General features: G+C 38.3%; 1 protein-coding gene and 1 long non-coding RNA gene across 3 annotated transcripts in view; one reads left to right on the top strand and one right to left on the bottom strand.

Moving 5' to 3' along the window:
• The window catches only part of LOC148853284 (Gut esterase (DUF1350)), a 106721-nt gene extending 93557 nt beyond the window's left edge, over positions 1-13164 (bottom strand). Inside the window, exon 1 of one of the 2 annotated variants that reach the window (XM_088983801.1) lies at positions 12437-13164. In XM_088983801.1, the coding sequence (XP_088839927.1) occupies positions 12437-12696 (260 nt within the window). In that variant the 5' untranslated portion in view covers positions 12697-13164. The remainder of the gene's footprint in view (positions 1-12436) is intronic. The other variant, XM_088983802.1, reaches the window with a different exon arrangement.
• A 556-nt stretch (positions 13165-13720) lies between these two features.
• LOC148853283 (uncharacterized) lies at positions 13721-14592 on the top strand. Its single transcript, XR_016112214.1, has 2 exons — positions 13721-13977; positions 14310-14592. It is a non-coding gene; the product is annotated as an uncharacterized LOC148853283 (long non-coding RNA).
• The last annotated feature ends 4206 nt before the right edge of the window (positions 14593-18798 follow it).

Genomic DNA, 18798 nt, shown 5'->3' with positions numbered 1-18798 from the left:
CTATGGTGCATACCGCTTGTGAATTAGTGTGGCTAAGGAACCTTCTACAAGAAGTAGGGTACAACATTAACACTCCAATGAAGCTCTATTGTGATAATCAGGCTGCAGTTCATATCTCCTCTAATCCAGTGTTTCATGAAAGAACCAAGCACATTGAGGTTGACTGTCACTTTGTGAGGGAGAAGGTGTTGAATGGAGAGCTAGACACTACACATGTTAATACAGGAAATCAGTGGGCTGACTTATTTACAAAAGGCTTGAGTCGGGGAAGAGTGGACTACATATGTAATAAGATGGGAGTATATGATATATATACTCACCAGCTTGAGGGTGAGTGTTAGCGTAGGGGTATTTCCGTCTTTATACCTTGATTGATGTTGCTGATCTGTAATGTTGTGTTGAAACATGTGCTCTTAACTTAAGTAAGGGCACATAGGTCTTTTCAGTTATGTTTTAATAATAATATAAATACTTATTGGCCGACTGGGAGAAGTCAAGTTGACTCTTTCAGTTCAAACCAGAATTCTCTCTTCTCTCTTTCTCTCTTTCTCTCTTTCTCTCTTTCTCTATCACTCTTTCTTCTTCTACATAACTGAACTCAGTCAGGCCGAACTCTAAGGCAGACCTGAATTCTATCAAATAAGTTCATAAAATTTTTGCACAATAGTTGGTACTCCATCCCGGGATTTCATGAGATAAATCCAAGTGTAACGAGAATAATCATCAATTAAAAAGGATGAAGTACTTGTAACCCCCCATAGTAGGCAAATGATATGGCCTCCACACATCAGAGTGAACAATATAAAAAGGAGAAATTGATCTTTTATTGCTTATTGAATAAGATTGTCTACAATGCTTTGCCAGTTCACACGACCAAGGTTCAAAGTATCGATACGATACAAGTTTCGGTCGTATCGTATCGGTACTTGGAAACGACCGATACATACTTTTTTTTAGTTTTTTTTTTCAAAACTTAGGTTTTTGGGAAGCTTATAAGATATTTTTTATTATTAAAAAAAATGGGGGTCCGAAACCCCTGGAAATAGGCGTTTCGGCCGTATCTTTTTTAAAAGATACGATACGATACGCCCCGTATCGAGCGTATCGTATCGATACTTTGAACTATGCACACGACTCAGAATGAAGACTTGATAAAGACACTCCCTTAAACATATTTGGAAACAAATGACTCAAAAAAGAAAAAGACAAATGACCAAACCGAAAATGGCATAACAAGGTTCTGTCAACAAACTCTAACAAAACTGACTCCAAGGCTACTCCATGAGGTGGTCCAAGAATCCTATCAAGTGTGTCTAGCAAGTATATTCCATTCGCCTCATGGCCGCTCCCAATCATCCTTTGACATTGCAGGTCTTGAAAAATACAATGAGTGGGAAAGAAGGTTATGCTACAGTTCATGGATTCAATTAAGTTGCTAACATATAAAAGATTTGTATTAAGTTGGGGACATGAAGAATAGAGGATAAAATAAGGATGTCAGAGGTCTTGATATCGCCCTTTCCAGAAATGGGAGGAAGAGACCCTTCAGCAAGAGATATTTTCTCTTTACTAGAGAGAAGGTGGTATGAACAAAAAAGATTAGACAAGTTGGTCATATGGTTTAATGCACCAAAATCAATGACCCAAGGGATTTTATGATTACCTGAAACTAAAGCATGGTTTGTAGAAGCACTAATACCTGAGTGAGCAAATGCGAATGATGATGATGTGTTGCCTGAAGAGTGAGATGTAGAGACAGTGGCTTCCAAGTGATTTAACAACCTTCCATACTTCTCAAAATCTGCCTTCATTGCTGCCAACTGTTTCATGGTTGACTTTTTTTCACTCTCCTTACTCCCTCCTTCGGGTACTGTGGCAATATTAACTCTCTTAGGCTATCCTATCTGACTGGTCTTCTTAAAACTATTGTTATTCTAAAACCTGTCAGGTAGAGGATCTAGATGAAGCTTCCAACAAGTGTCCTTAGTATGCCTCAATTTCTTGTAGTATTCACATACCAACTCTTTCTTCTCAGTTGAACCCTTCAGCTTAATTCTAGCATGTGCAAAGTGTTCTGTAGGTGGACTCTGTAATTGAATCTGCCGCCTACTCTCTTCACTACTTACCATAGCATATAACTAGGCAAGAGTTACCTCATCCTTGGCTAGAATATTGTGACTAATAATGTCAAACTCAAGGTTGAGTCCTGTAAGAAACTCAAAGACCCTGTTTCATTTCACCAACTTCCTAAAAGTTTCTGCATCCTTCGTACTCTCCCATACAACAGTCTCCATAACATCAGTTTCCTGCCATAGGGATTTCAACATAGAATAGTAGATTGCCACACTCTTCTCCCCCTATCTCAGGTTTTTCACATCACTTTTCAGCTTGTAGGCTCTTACCACATTCGACCTCTATTAATAGGTTTCCATAACACTATCCTAGATCTCCTTGGCTGAAGACATCCAAAGATAGTGCTGACTTATATGGGGCTGCATAGAGTTGACCAACCATCCTATGACAGTATCGTTCTCCTGCATCCATTTCTCAAATTCAGGGTCTGTCTCTTCAGGTTTCACCTTACTGCCTGTGAGATACCCTAATTTTCCTCTACTATAGACATAAATCCGTATAGACAGTGCCCAAGCAAGGTAATTGGTTTCATCTAACTATAGACTGCTTGAACTCACTTCCGTATTGCTCCATTAATCAAACAAAAATAAAAAAATCAGAAATTTGGTCTTTATAAACTTACTTGAAGTCAAAACAGTACCCAGATGCTTGAAAACTAGGGTTTCATTGTGCTCGACTATTGGGTAGAAAGAGAGAAGATACAACTGCTCCTACCAAAGCTTCCCAATCTCTTCCAGAACTGAACCACCCTCTTTTAGAAGTCAAAAGACACCTCCCAAGCACTGAGCGCCACACCCAAAACTTCTCCTTTACCTGTAACTTCTAAACTCTCTAATCGGCTAGGGTTTTGGGCAGAAAAAAAAAAATACAGTGCCACTTCTTGGCAGTTTTCGGCTAGATTTCAACTCTCCAAACACTTCACCAACTAGGCAAAAGATCCTTTGAACTATAGAGAACATATCTCTCCATACACTCTTAATCGAAGGGTGTATGGGAAAAGAGAAAAAGAGAAATAAGGAAGAAAGAAACCTGCTCTGATACCAAGATGTGAATCAGTCCTCTAAAACTGATATAAACTTGGTTAAAATTAGAGAGAAAAGAAGAAGAAAAGTAGAGGACAGCAGCACAAAGGAAGAAGATGGGGAAAAGAACAGGAAGAAGAAGAGTTTGATTATCTCCCCTCTCTCCCCTATCTAATCCTTTTGTTAAACTTCATTTATTAGGATAATTACAAGCATGCCCTTAAGTGGGTGGCCAGCTAGGCAGAAACATAAAATAACTTACAAAAAGAAATAACAGGCCCATAAAGATAGGCTCATTAACAAACAAATAAATAAATAACACACTACAAGGATAGATACTAGGGCCCATTCGGCCCGGTCTCTCTACAAGGTTGGAAAGATTTTATAGGAGAGCATTTTGGTAAAACCAAAGGTACAGATGAGTGGAGGTAGGTTATTACAAGGTACTTCTTTTTGGTTTCGTTCAGTGGAGATAAGACTCAAAGGCAAATATATTAGGCGTTATCAAGGAGTGTTTTCTGCAATAGCTCAGTTAGAGGAATAAGGAAGACAAGAAGACAATATCCTATAGCTCTTTTCTGGTCAACAGGGGTTATTTGAATTGAATGAAAGACATTCTGTTATCTATAAAAAAGTAAACAAATAAATAAAGACAAGTAGAAAAAACAAAAATTTGAAGGAATGTAATGAGAGTGGCAGTGCCCAGTTTCTTATTTAAGAGTGTAGAAACTAAGTACAAGGACATAAATGCTCCTATGTTCGGTACATTAAGTATTACAACACTCCCCCTCTAATGGGGTATATGTATCATGCATACCCAACTTGCTACAAAGTTCCAGATGCCACAAGCTGTTTACATTCTCAATGAATATCTCTGCCAAATGCTTTTGAGAGCTAACAAATGAGAGACAAATCTCCTGTAATGGAGTATATATATCATGCATACCCAACTTACTACAAGGTTCTGCGTGCCACAAGCTGCTTACATTCTTAATGAATATGTCTGCAAAAGTGCCAATTGCTCTTGAGAGCTAACAAAAGTGCCAATTGCTTTGTCCTGTCGTGCTAAATGGGATTAAAGCTGTTAGAGTTAGCCGAATAAGGGTAGATTAGTCATCTCACCTTGGTTATCAGAGCCTGACAACTTCAGTTCGTGACCTGTTTCAGTTCGTGACAACTTCAGTTCGTGTTCTCTCCTTTTCTTCTCTGGGCTGTCAATGGAGAAAAGTGGTTCGTCCCAGGCCTGAAACATCACAACTCTTTTTTTTCTGGTGCACAGAACCTTTTTTCCTAAGAAAACAACTTCAGCAGTGAATGGTTGGCTGAAGCTCTCAAACAAAGGTTGGTTATCTCTCCTCTGTGTGCTGTTGGTATTTCTGGGTTGAAAATCTTCAAGAACTTGAGAGGACTGATCAGAACCTAGAGAACTAAGTTGGTTGTTGCCCTGGTTCTTGGAAAAATTTCAAGAACAGGCTGTGTTTACAGAGACCAAATGGTGTAAGGGCTGCTACTGTAGGTGGCCGAATGGTGCAAGGTGTAATGCAATGGTACTAGTTGAGTTTTTGTTGGTCTTGTGGTGCCCTCTTAAAAACGTTAAAGCAGGTTTGTATTGTGTGTGACAGCTATGGCTGTGTGGTGGTGTTTGTAATGCACAAACTCTTGACAGCAGTAGTGGTGTGACAGCTAGTTGAGTTTTTGTTGAGTAGTTGTAAGAGAGCTTGCTGAATTAATGTCGGTGTAGTCTGTGTTTTTTTTTTTGTGAAATTAGTAGTGGTGTGGATAAGAACAAAGGCGTGTGTATCATTGTGTTTAGGGACTGCTGTAATTCTGGAACATCAAACTCTTGACAGCAGCACTTAGTTGGTGATTGGGAATTCAGATTAAAAGGCAGCATTGAAAGAGTATCATGGCAGCAATGGGAGATGGCTGTAGTGATCAGAAACCTAGTGTGGTGGTTTCCTCTGATTATCTAGGTGTACAGATGACCTCAATTAAACTGAATGGTGAGAACTATGTTCCATGGGCCAAGCCGGTGGAAGTTTTTCTCAAGGCAAAGAGAAAAGTGAAGCATGTGAAAGAAAATAAACCACCGGCTGACTCTCCAGGGTTTGATGATTGGGAACAAGAGGATGCTCAAATCATGACGTGGTTATGGAACAGTATGGAACCCAAAATAAGTGCCAACTTCATGTTCTTAGATACGGCTAAGGACATATGGGAACATGCCAAGAAGCTGTATTCTGGGCAAGATAATACTACAAGGGTATACCAGCTCTATCAGGAGTACTTTGGTCTGCAACAAGGAAATAAAACCCTAGAAGAGTACTATGCCAGTATGAAGAACCTCAGAAATGAACTCAATGTCTATCATCCTCTCACTCCATATGTTAAGGTTCAGCAACAACAGAGGGAACAACTAGATGTCACCAAGTTCTTAGTGGGGTTGAAATCAGAGTATGAACTAGTAGAGCCCAAATATTGGGGGGCTCTACCCTTCCTACACTTGAGGAAGTGTTTGCTCGGCTTCGCAGGATTTCTTTGGGACAGATAGAGAATCCCACACAGTCTGATAGATCAGCTTTTGTAACAGCCAAAGGAAGTGGACGTGGTACGAAAGGGGGAGACATGCCTCCCGAGGAGGTCGTGGTGGTTCCATATTTGGCCGTGGTGGTGGTCGTGACTCAGGGGGAGGCTGTGGCAAAGAAAAAGGCAGCTCTACAAGGAAGTGTACCCACTGTGGCAGGGAAGGACATTCCGTAAATTTTTGTTATGATCTTCATGGCCGCCCTCCCTCTAAATGGGCCAATCATGCTATTGCTGGTGGGGTTGATGTCAGTGATAATCAACAGGCAGACCTAACTCCTTCCACATCTACATCTGTTTCCGGAAGGGAGATGGTGAGTGTACCGCGTGATGAGTATGAGCGGTTCCTTCAGTCTACTTCACAGCACACTACTGCTACTCTTCCCCACTCAGGTATAACTTGCCTGTCATCTAAAACCTCTCATTGGATTATTGACTCCGAAGTCTGATCACATGACCGGGACTCCAGGTGTGTTCTCTTCTCTCTCTGAAACTTCCACATCTCAAACTGTTACCCTTGCCAATGGTTCCTCCTCTCCCATCTGTGGTGTTGGCAATGTTGACATGGCTTCTCTTTCTTTATCATCTGTTCTATATGTCCCTAAGTTTCCATTCAATCTTATGTTTGTTAATAAATTAACCAAGACTCTTAACTGCTCTGTTACTTTTTTCCCTTCCTCTTGTGTTTTTCAGGATCTCAGGACGGGGAAGAAGATTGGTGGGGGGCATGAATCTGGTGCATTGTATTACCTTGAAGGTGGTGGATCGTCAGTTGCACTTCAGACTTCACTCACTCCTCTACAATGGCATTGTCGACTGGGACATCCTTCTCTCAAGGCACTCAAGATACTAGTTCCGTCTTTGAGTCATTTGTCAGTGTTACAGTGTGAGTCGTGTCAGTTTGGGAAACATCGTCGTGTTTCCTTCAGTCCTAGATTTGAAAGTCGTATGTTGAGTCATTTTGCTTTGGTTCATTCAGATGTTTGGGGCCCGATCAAAATAGAGTCTTATAATGGTTACAAGTATTTTGTCACTTTTATTGATGATTGTTCAAGAATGACATGGATTTATTTAATGAAAGAAAGGAGTGAATTATTTTCCATTTTTCAAAAATTCCATGCTGAAATACGTACACAATTTGGTGTTCCAATCAAAGTTCTTCGTTCAGATAATGGTCGTGAATATTTTCTAACTTCCTTTCAACAGTATTTAGAACAGCATGGCATCATTCATCAAACTTCTTGTGCATCCACTCCTCAACAAAATGGGGTGGCTGAACGGAAGAACCGTCATCTCCTTGAAACAGCTCGGTCTATTCTTCATCATATGAGTGTTCCTAAACGGTTTTGGAGTGATGTTGTACTTACTGCGTGTTTCCTCATTAATCGGATGCCCTCCTTTATTCTTCATGGTCGGTCTCCCTTCTCTATCTTGTTTCCCACGTTGTCTCCCTTTCCGTTAACACCTCGTATCTTTGGTTGTGTGTGCTTTGTTCACAATCTGAGTCCTGGAATAGACAAGTTGGATGCACGCTCCATTAAGTGTGTCTTTCTTGGCTACTCTCGGACTCAAAAAGGGTACAAGTGTTACAATCCCATTACTCGGAAGTGCTATGTCTGTCCTGATGTCACCTTTTTTGAGTTTGTTCCTTCTTCTCAGGAACCAAAGCATCTTCGTCTCCACCTTTACTTCCTCTTCCTCTTCCGGTCAGTGATCCCGTTCCGGGTGTTCCTGTTGGAGTTGACTCATCATCTCATCCAGTGCAGATCCCTACTAAACGACCACCAATTCGGAAAGTGTATACACGTCGAACGACACCGGCCCCTCCTCCAGCTTCTACCTTGTCCGCGGATCCTGTCGTTGCTCCTGTTGCTGAACCTCCAGGACTTGACCTACCCATTGCCTTACGGAAAGGTAAACGTAGTTCTATTCTCCATCCCATTTCCAATTTTGTTTCAGTATCTCGCCTTTCCGCCTCACATCGCCAGTTTGTTTCACTATTGTCATCCATTTACATACCTAACAATGTCCAAGAGACTCTTAGTTCACCTGGGTGGAGGCAGGCAATGGAGGAGGAAGTCTCTGCTCTTCAGCATACTCACACGTGGGAGCCCACTACTCTTCCCCCTGGTAAGCATGTTGTGGGTTGTAAATGGGTGTATACTGTTAAATACTTGCCAGATGGTAGTGTGGAGCGTCTGAAAGCCAGACTTGTTGCTAAAGGGTATTCACAATTGTATGGAGTGGACTATATGGAGAACTTCTCTCCAGTGGCTAAGATTAGCTCTGTCCGTGTGTTAATTTCCCTGGCAGTTATGTATGATTGGCCCTTATTTCAACTTGACATAAAAAATGCCTTCCTTCATGGTGACCTTATAGAGGAGGTATATATGGAGCAACCACCTGGGTTTGTTGCTCAGGGGGAGGTTGGTAAGGTGTGCAGACTGAAAAAGGCAATTTATGGGTTGAAACAATCGCCTCGTGCTTGGTTCGGGAAGTTTAGTGAAGTGGTGAAGAATTTTGGAATGAAACAATGCCAGGTTGATCACTTAGTGTTCAGCTATGACTCAGAAGCTAGAAAGATTTTATTAGTGGTCCATGTGGTTGATATTGTCATAACTGGCAGTGACAAATTGGGGATCGACAAACTCAAGGTCTTTCTGCAAAATCATTTTCAAACAAAAGACCTTGGGACATTGAAGTATTTCTTGGGTATAGAAGTTGCTAGATCAAGACAAGGTGTAAACCTGTGCCAAAGAAAATATGTTCTCGATCTATTGGACGAAATAGGACTGTTAGGTGCAAAACCGGCTGAGACTCCTATGGAACCAAATGTTAAGTTGAGCGGTGATACAGGGGAAATATTTGATGATCCTGGAAGGTATAGACGACTAGTGGGGAAGCTGAACTATTTGACTATCACGAGACCATACATCTCCTTTGCAGTCAGTGTGGTGAGCCAATTTATGCAGAACCCTCGTATATCTCACTGGAATGCAGTTCTTAGAATTGTAAGATATTTAAAGGGAGCTCCAGGCCGTCGGCTATTGTATAAACCAGGAGGAAAACTTGAAGTAGTTGGGTACACGGATGCAGATTGGGCGGGCTCTGTGTCTGATAGAAGATCTACTACAAGTTACTGCACATTTCTTGGAGGAAATCTTGTGACGTGGAAGAGTAAAAAGCAGACGGTTGTGGCTAGAAGCAGTGCTGAAGCCGAGTACTGAGCCATGGCACACACCACATGTGAATTAGTGTGGTTGAGGAATCTCCTACAAGAAATCGGGTTCCACATGGATAAACCTATGAAGTTGTACTGTGACAATCAAGCTGCGCTCCATATCTCATCCAACCCTGTTTTTCATGAGAGAACAAAGCACATAGACATTGATTGCCACTTTGTAAGGGAGAAGGTTCTTACTGGAGAGATAAGCACAGAACATGTAAGCTCAGGTGATCAGTGGGAAGATTTGTTTACAAAATACTTAAGCTCAGGGAGAGTGAACTATATATGTAACAAGTTGGGATTATATGATATATATTCTCCAGCTTGAGGGGGAGTGTTAGAGTTAGCCGAATAAGGGTAGATTAGTCATCTCACGTTGGTTAAGTTATGAGCTTATGTGGCAGTCTTATTAGAGGTTCTCTGTCCCATACTTAAGTAGGGGCAGTTTAGTCCTTGTACATTTAATTAGAAGCCTAATCACTATTAAGAGGTTGACTGATAGGGTTTAGCTATCAACTTCGACAACTCTTTCATCTTCTTCTTCTTCTCTTCTCTTTCTTCTTCTCCTTACTGGTTCGGACTACTGTACCTACAATAAAAACAAAAGCAAATGTTAATAGCTGCCTTATTATCATAGTGTTGGAAAAAGGAAACAACTCTTCTAACAAGTTTCTTAGTCACAAAATTTTAGCTACATCATGGGCCATTGCTCTATATTCCACATCTGTACTTGACCTTGCCACAACAATCAGCTTTTTACTTCTCCATTTGACAAGGTCACCGCCAAAAAACATGTAATATCCAATGGTATATCACCTATTAACCACTGAAGCCCAAACATCCTCAGCCTCAGGGCTCAAATTTGGCAATGTTAACATGAGAGGATCAACCAAAGTTTCATTTGTTATCAGATGAGCCTTTTCTGTAATCCTGTTCAGTGGGTCCTACACAAGACACTTAGTTGTGTCTAATCTCATTCTCAATGCACCCTGTCCTTGTACTTCTGAATTTAAGATTTTTCCTTACCCTTGTTTAGCCGAATGAGAGAACACCCTACCAAAGTTCCTTAGTTTTCTGTCAGACTTCCCCACCAGAGCAAATGTAGGCTCTTTCAAAATATCTTAAGTAAACAATACAATTATTGGCATCACCTCCTTATGACCTGATATTTTTTCCTTACACCCCTCAATGTCTAATTCATCAGAAGAGACACTAAACTTTTCCTCATCTCATTTATCCTAGCTATTTATCCATACCTTGCCATTTCACATATTTTCTTTCGACATCTAGGTCCAGCCACATAACTTTTAAGTGAGTCGTGTGACTTGTTATCTTGGACAACCCCTATGATCTTCTGAAACCGGTTCTTGTATTAATCTCTGGTTCAACCTGCCTAACCAAATAGTGAATTTTAATCAATTTTCCCTCTACATTATTTGGCATGGACCATAGATCCAATGTTCCAGAAATTACCATCTAATGGACTTCCCTTCTCAATCATCCATGTGTCAGGTTAACAGGCTTCCTGACTACCCCTGTCCCAATGTTATTTTTATGGACCCTTAGATCTAAGATAGGCAGTGAGGATTGAGCATGCTTGTTCAGAAAACATTTTCTAGATGGCCAGTCAGAATTAATCAACTTAATGTTATCACTACCATGGATGTCTTTTGAACTTCCTAAGGTGATGCCATGTCATTGTCTTCAACCTTCAGCAAATGGAGCGCTAACAATTTGTCTACCAAACTTTGAACTTCAGACCATCAAACAACTCCATCATTAATAGGATGAATTCTAGAATACAGCCTACCACTTTAATGCGGGACATATGAAGGTTGATAAGATTGAGAGAGGTCTCATCCGCCCCAACAAAACCACCAGACAAATCACTATTTGTTTGAAGATGATTGTCGTCGAAAGATTGAAGGGAAAACCCAAGATACCTACAGCAATGGCTGTTGGAAGATTCTAGACCTTCATATTTTCTGCTAGGCATCCCTTTTGTAATCAGGATAGAAACCATCTCTGACTGAATGCCAATGTTTCAACATAGAAATTGGTTTTGACACTGCAAACGGTGCCTTACAATTGTCAAATGGCCTAATCCTTACTTCTTCCATGATATCCAATTTTTTTCTTTACCAATGTAGCAACCAGATTCCACTCTAGTTTATTCTTCTTTATTGTAACAATAATGCTATTTTCCCATGATGTTTTTTTCCGTCATCACCACCAATGATGGTGCTCTCCCATAGCCTTCTGAAATGATGGCTTGTTTGCAATTTCCAGTGACAAAATTTGGCTACTTAGATGGATTTCAGGGTGATAATAGAGGATTGTTTCCTTACAACCCAGGTAACAATGTCCCAAAACTTTTTTTTTTTATAAGGAAAACTTTTGCTGCAAATAAAGGGCCAACTGCCCAAATAAAATGACGGGAAAAACAGACCCTAGCCCATAATTCCACTTCCCCTACACATCATACATTGTCTCAAGGAAAAATCCTTGAAATCTCTAAAATTCATACCCATACAACAAATTCCTTTTCATGCCACCTATGAGTGCTTGAGCTTCTCATCATTTAGACTAAAAAAATCCTAGTGTTTCTTTCCATCCATAAGTGCCAACAGATAAACAAAAGGAACAAGATTTCATAGAATTTTTCCTCTAATGTTAAAACCACTTGTTGGTCATGTTTGGATAAGCCCCACCATGTCAGGAGTGACCCATCGCCGGCCAAACAGCCTGATGAAGTGCCACCAAATAGGCACAGCGAAGCTACAGTAAACGAGAAAATGAGATATAGACTCTAGATCTGCATCACACAACATATCTGACTTTCAAGTCAAATTTGACTATAATCTTAGGCCTATAGTGTATAAGTGTTAAACTCTATTAATTTTGGTACACATTTGGTAGATATGGATTAAAAATTGGGTAAAATCACTTTTCTATACATTAAAAGTTTTAGTATATCTGTTCTTAATTTTTGACAAATTTGTAAACAAACAAAAATGACCTTATGATACAATTCACGATGGTATTTGATTCAGATTTCTCTCTGATTTACGATAAGGTAACAATTTTTATAACACTGCTTCATTTACGACCTCTCTTGCATTTGAATCTGCAAATTCATTGAAACGCTATCAAAATAAACCAGCAGAAAATAGTAGAACAGGTCCATGCAAACCAAGATATGGCCTTTGATATTTAGCGAAAAAAGATAACCCTTGATAGAGCAGAAGGGCTAGTTGAGTTCAGCTGGGTCCAAGAAGCATCCTCTATGAATTCATTCTACAATTCAGAAACGTGGACTCGAGAACTAAAAAGCACGAAATCCTCTAAGATTTCATGTATAGCCATTACAAAAATTCATGAGAAAGAAAATTGTTCATTAGTACATATGTAGATTATGTATGATCTTCTAATAAAAGTAAAAGAAATTATGGTAGAAGGTATTGACATATACCTCTCAATCTCACTGTAGAGCTGAACTCCGCTTGTTTCGCGAGGTTTCTTGCTGGTATCATCAGTGTAATGGAAAGTTCTATTAGCAACGCTGCTACAACTGGACCGGCGATGGAGACGGATTCTGAGCGAAAAAGGCAGGCGGTGAAAGTCATGGCTTTGATCGCATCGCGATATTCTTACGCATGGAATATGTGGTAGCTTGGACGGGTAGGGGGAAGAAGCAACGGACGGACGTGGAGCCGAAAACCAATTAGCCATAGCTGCCTCCAAAGCACAGCAGTTAGAACTTAGAACACTGCAACTGTAAGACCTTTTGTTCGTTAGAATCCACCCTCTCTATTTATTATGGAATAAAATGATATAAAAGGCAGTGTTCACTGCTTCCTTCTCTCTTTCTTACGGTAGGTCTCTCGAGTCTCGATTGGTCTATTGATCTAGAAGTTTGCTTTTTCGTTGCTAAACCGTCACAAGATGGATCCGGATCATGAAACCAAGCAGAGAATTATTGATGAGGTACGTCAAACTTGGGTCGAGTTTAGGTTGGGTTAAGGTCAACCCAGACCCAATTCGAGGTAAAGGTACGTTAATCCTACATATCATCTACAGGCAATTTTCCCCATTTCCGGGGATTCGCCCTTCCCTTCATGGGTACGGGGATAGAGAAATTTTCGCACTCCCCACCCTTGGGAATCCCGATCCCGCTCGTAGATACGTATTAATATATGTATGTATATATTAATATTAATATATTAATATACTTATTAATATACCTATTAATATATATGTATATATGTATATATATATATATATTATATATTAATATTTTAAAAATATAGTTGAATATGTTTAAATTATTTTAATAGATTATAAATTTTAATTATTTTATTTTTATTTTTTAAATAAAATAAAAAAAATAAAAACAAAATTATTAACATTATAAAAATTGAGATCCCTAAGGAATAACCTTGTCTTCGTTAGCGAGATGGGATGGAGATGGGGATGAGATTTTCGTGGGGCCCGCCTTATCCCATTGCCATTACTAATTAAATACCTTATATATTTTGCAGTTTGTATTTTACTAAAACACCCATTTATGCAACGATTTGTTTAAGAAAATCTCTTAAATTACCTCTAATGTTCACAAAATTGATCAATTGTACCGTACTGTTTACATATTGTATCCTTAAGTTATCAGACAATTGACACGTGATAAATATAAATAAAAAAATAAAACATCAAAATAGACCTACACTATTTATCAAATTATCAAAATAAAACAATCGATGAAAAACCCCTGATTTCCAATTATTTTCTAGAGGGGTTATTCATTCTACATTGCCAGTAATTGAAAAACCATCACCACCACCACCACCTCCACCAACAACTACTGCTATTATTACGACTCACAAGTTTGATGATCATCCGACAAGCGGAGGGGGATCGGCCAGTAGCATATCGGAGTACTTGATAAAGATGTTGCCGGGATGGCAAGTCGAGGACTTTCTTGACTCCTATTCTGCTCCCCATGGTTTCTGTAAGGTTTGTGCTATGCACCGTTGTTCTTCCCCCTCCAGAAGACCCAATTGGTTAAGAGTTGGGTCTTAACCTCCCTTGTCACAAAGCATTCGCTTTCTGCTTAGATGGAGAAAACAGAGCAGTGGTGGTGGTAATCCTATAGTCATAACCACCAGTGGTGGTGGCGGTTTCACCCGCCAATCATGCTGTTGCAACCCCTTCATCTGGTCCTCTCTTCCTCCTCCTACAACTGCTATTCTTCCTCCTCCTCCTCCACCACCACTACCTCTATCTTGCTGCATCTCTCTCTTTAGATCGCTCTATTTCTCTAATTTTTCTTGTTATATATATGTCAGAGGGATGGCGAGACGGGCAGGGAAGTGAGTTAATTCAAAACGAGCTGTAGCAAATGTTTGGTGGTGCATGCAGATATTGGGGTAGGGGATTTGCAGGGAAGGTGCCTTTGCTGTTTCAGTCAGGCGCCTAGTCTGACTAGCGCGCGTACTCTCTTCTGGATAGCTGCAAAGCCGTCAATGTTGGTATGGAGACTCAAGACTTTGCTTCCCGTTCGCTGAACAACCCTCCTGTTGCTTAACTAAACCATGCTTCAAAGGGCGAACTCCACCTATTTTTGAGCTATTGAATTAGGCGATCTGAAAATAAATCTCTTTCTCACTCTTTAACTGAAACCATTATTTTCTCGTTCTCTCACTCTCTCTCACTCAGTCCTTTTCTCTGTTCAAAGACAAAAGCAGAGCATCCGCTTTCTGCTCTTGTTATATTCCGACTCCAAATAAGAGCCTAACCCAATTACGGATGTGTCATATTATCAATTATCATGCACCTCTAATTCCTCGTGTAATCCAAAATGGATTTCTTCTTCAGTTGGGGTCTTAAAATGGATTTCTTCTTCAGTTGGGGTCTTGATTGGTTACTCTAGTAGTGGCATGTTTGTTCGTTACTTGGGCGCATAGGTGAGAGTTTTAATTTCTTGCAAAGTATGTTTTCAGTCATTTGACCCAATCTCTTTATTCTTTTTTAATCTTGAAATGGGTGTCTGAAAGTTGTATTGCAGGGACTCTTGAGGCTCTTAGCGATCCCACCGGCACTACTAGTAGGGGTGTCCACGGTTCGGTTGACCGAACCATGGCCCTTTTTTTATAAACCAAACTGGTGGTACCAATTTTTTCATTTTGCCAAACCGAAACCGAACTGGTACCATCGGTTAACTGGTCCACCAGTTTCGGTTTTTATATATAATACATAGAAAATATGTGACATATATTAAAAATATATATAAAATATACATATAAATATATATCGGTCGGTTCAGCTAACTGTTGTTTTTTTTGTAGGTTAACCGAAAACCAAACCGATCCTTCTGTTTTTCAAAAATTTCAAACCGACCGGTTTGGCTAACCACATTTTATAGTTCAATTTTCTCGGTTCGGTTTAGTTTTTTGGTTTTTCAGTTTTTCATGAACATCCCTAACTGCTGGTTCTTAACGATACGAAAATCACTGCTACCGTTGCAACTTTCAATAGTTACGGTGAACAATAAGGGTATTTTAGGATTTTTAGAATAATTACTACTCACGTAATGTCACATGAAAATAGAGTGTAACGGAAAATTAACAGCAAGGGAGGTTTTATACAATTGTCTGAAAACTTAAGGATAGCTTAAGACAATATATAAACACTAAGAATACAGTTTCTCAATTTCATAAACAATAGGGGTAGCTTAAAAAATTTATCCATTTATTTAATATAGATTCTGTTAAAAAGTGGAAAAAGGAAGATATGTACAAACAGTGAACCTCGACACCATTGTTTTTCTCTTCTTTATCTTGTTGAAATCAAACATTGTTTGATAGCTATTGGTCGCTTTTATTTGCGATGTAAATAGTGGATCAGTGTAATATTATATTTCAGTTAGGTTTGTGGCTGTTTGGTCAAGATCATGTAAAATTTGATTTCGAAAGACTTTTACATTGATAATTGATGTAAAATACATGTCAAAACCGAAAGTAACCCCAAATGACAATCTAGATCCCCAGTGGCACTGACAGTGTATTTGCGATGTCAAATGAGGGGAATAGTGGAAGGGCTTCGTAGGCCGGTGTTGCATATTTGTGTTTAAGGGTGGTGGTTGCTAGAGAGTGAAAGGTGAAACAGACGGTACTCCATTTTTGAAGGTAGTCTCCTCCACCGCCATCCGGTGGACTAGTTTCTATTCCACTCCACTCTGGTGAAGAGTCATTATTCTCTGTGCGATGTTACGTACTATATCTGCTACCTTGTCTACATATGCCGATTAAGTTGGTTTTCTCTTGGCCAGCGGACAAGAACTGTAACTTCTCTCTTAGAAAGCGTTGGGTTTTAATAAGGTTGGAGTTTTGCCTCAACCAATTTATCAAATACGAAGAGTGTTAAATGGGATCAACATCCGGTTTCCATTTTACATTCTCATAAATCCATCCATGTTATAATCCTCGGTGTAAACTTGGATTTACACCATATACAAATATAGCCAAAAGTTTTGTAAAGTGCTACGGGTGCTTTTGGAATAAACATTTATAAACCTATGCCCTTAAACATTTTCCATTCAACTTAGATGGTCATATAGCAATTTTCAAACAACAATAGAAGAAAAGGTTGAACAAAAGGCTAAAAACAAATTGGTTACAAATTATAGGATGGGGTGTTTTATAAAACAAAAGACTATAAGGTAGGTTTTAATAAAAGACTATAAGGTAGGTTTTATAAAACAAAAGACTATAAGATTTTAGTAAATGACATTTTTTTCAGGTAACCTTCTTTAAGACTCTAACATAACACAACCCGAATAACCCAATTTTTATAATTGAGTTAGATGTATTTGCACCAATGCATTTCACTATTGTTCCATTTCACCAAGAAGGGGATGCCATTTCCTTAATTTTTTTAAACATATAAATCATGTATGGTGGAAACGCATGTTGAATGGGTATTTAAAGTGTTTTATATTAAAGAAAATTGGGTGTTTTTCCTCAATATGAGAGAGAGAGAGAGAGCAAAATGTTGTAGTCAAAAGATACAAGTGGTGCGTCTTCCTTAAGGGAATAGAATTTTTAGACATTAATTTTTAGAATTATAAGAATCATTTGGTCTGTTTAATACTGAACGATGTACACTTGAATAATAAATATTAACTAGTCTAGCTAGTAATTTGGAAGTATAAGTAATTATATAGAAATTTGGTACAATTTCAAATTGCTAGTTAGAGTGATGAACAACTAACACTCAAGTGCTTTAATGGTTTTTATATATTTAAAGGCATTTAACAATCAGCAAACCATATGGTTCTATCTGATTTTCAAATAAGTCTTAAAATGTATGTCATTTGGTATTAAAGAAATTAAAAGACATTCTACAAATTAGAGTGGTTAATATCTTGTATTCAAATGCTTTGATGGTATTTAAAGCCTCAAGTTCATTTAATAACTAATAGACCATATGATTCCTTATGATTTTTGAATATGTGCTAGTGTATACATCATCTAATATTAAATAAACCGAATAGTATTTTATAAACTTACCAACATCTGGTACAAAATAGAGCAGATAGTTAATTTCTATCTTACAACTTTATATTACCAATTAAAGTGATTAACATTCAAGTACCTTGATGGTACTTAGAGCCTTAAATACATCTAAAAACTAATAAATCATATTGTTATTTATGATTCTCGAATATAATATGTTAGAATGCACATCATTTGGTATCAAACAAACCAGATAGGCATCCGACATAAAATAGACTGGATTCTTTCTTCTAACTTAAAATTACCATTTAGGGTAATTAAAATCCATTATTTAAGTGTTTTGATGGTATTTAGAGATCAAATGGTACTTCACAAATTTATGGGCATTTGATACAAACAGATTGAATGGTTTATTGTAATTTTAAATATCCAATTAGAATGGTTAACATCTAATATTCAAATGCTGTGATGGTATTTAGAGCATTAAATGCATATAAAAACCAACATACCATATGGTTTCTTATGAATATTGAATATGTGTTAGAGTACAAATCATCCAGTATTAAATAGACCGGATGCTTATGAACATCCAATACAAAATAGGTTGGATGGTTATTTGTAATGCTAAATTATCATTTAGAGTTTATAATTAACATCTAACAACCAACAGATCATTAAATAGCACTTTACAAACTTGTGAGCATCTCACACAAAATAGGCTGGATAGTTTCTTGGTAATGTCAAATTACCAATTAGAGTACATCTATTATTCAAGTTCTCTAATGAAAGTTAGAGTCTCAAGTGCATCTAGCAACTAATAGACCACATAATTCTTTTTTGTTCTTGAATATGTGTTAAAATACACATCATCCAATGTTGACAACAAACCAAATGAATATCCGGCATTACACATATCAGATAGTTTATCGTACTTTCTAATTACCAATTAGAATGGTTAACAACTATCACTTAAACACCATGCATGATGGATTTTAGAGAATTAAAGGCATCTAACAACCAACAAAAACTCGTCTGGTCCTTAAACACTTGAATGGAATTTTTGGAGATTTATAGATATTTGATAAAAAAAGTTGAACAGATGGGTGGAATTCCAAGTTAACATTTAGATTGGTCAAAATATTCTGTTAAATTTGTACATAAAAACTAATATTGAAATACCTATATATTGTCAAATATTAAAACATTTTGCGTAAAGCAGACTGAATACTTCATTATCCAAATTGTATAATTGAAATTTATATTTGAAAGGTAGAAATGGATAATCCACACCAAAATGAAAAAAAAAAAAAAAACAAAACAA

The sequence above is a fragment of the Nelumbo lutea genome, chromosome 4 (assembly GCF_056320005.1).
Source record: "Nelumbo lutea isolate HS-2025 chromosome 4, American lotus-T2T, whole genome shotgun sequence".
NCBI lineage: Eukaryota > Viridiplantae > Streptophyta > Magnoliopsida > Proteales > Nelumbonaceae > Nelumbo > Nelumbo lutea.
This window is presented reverse-complemented; position numbering and strand designations above follow the sequence as displayed.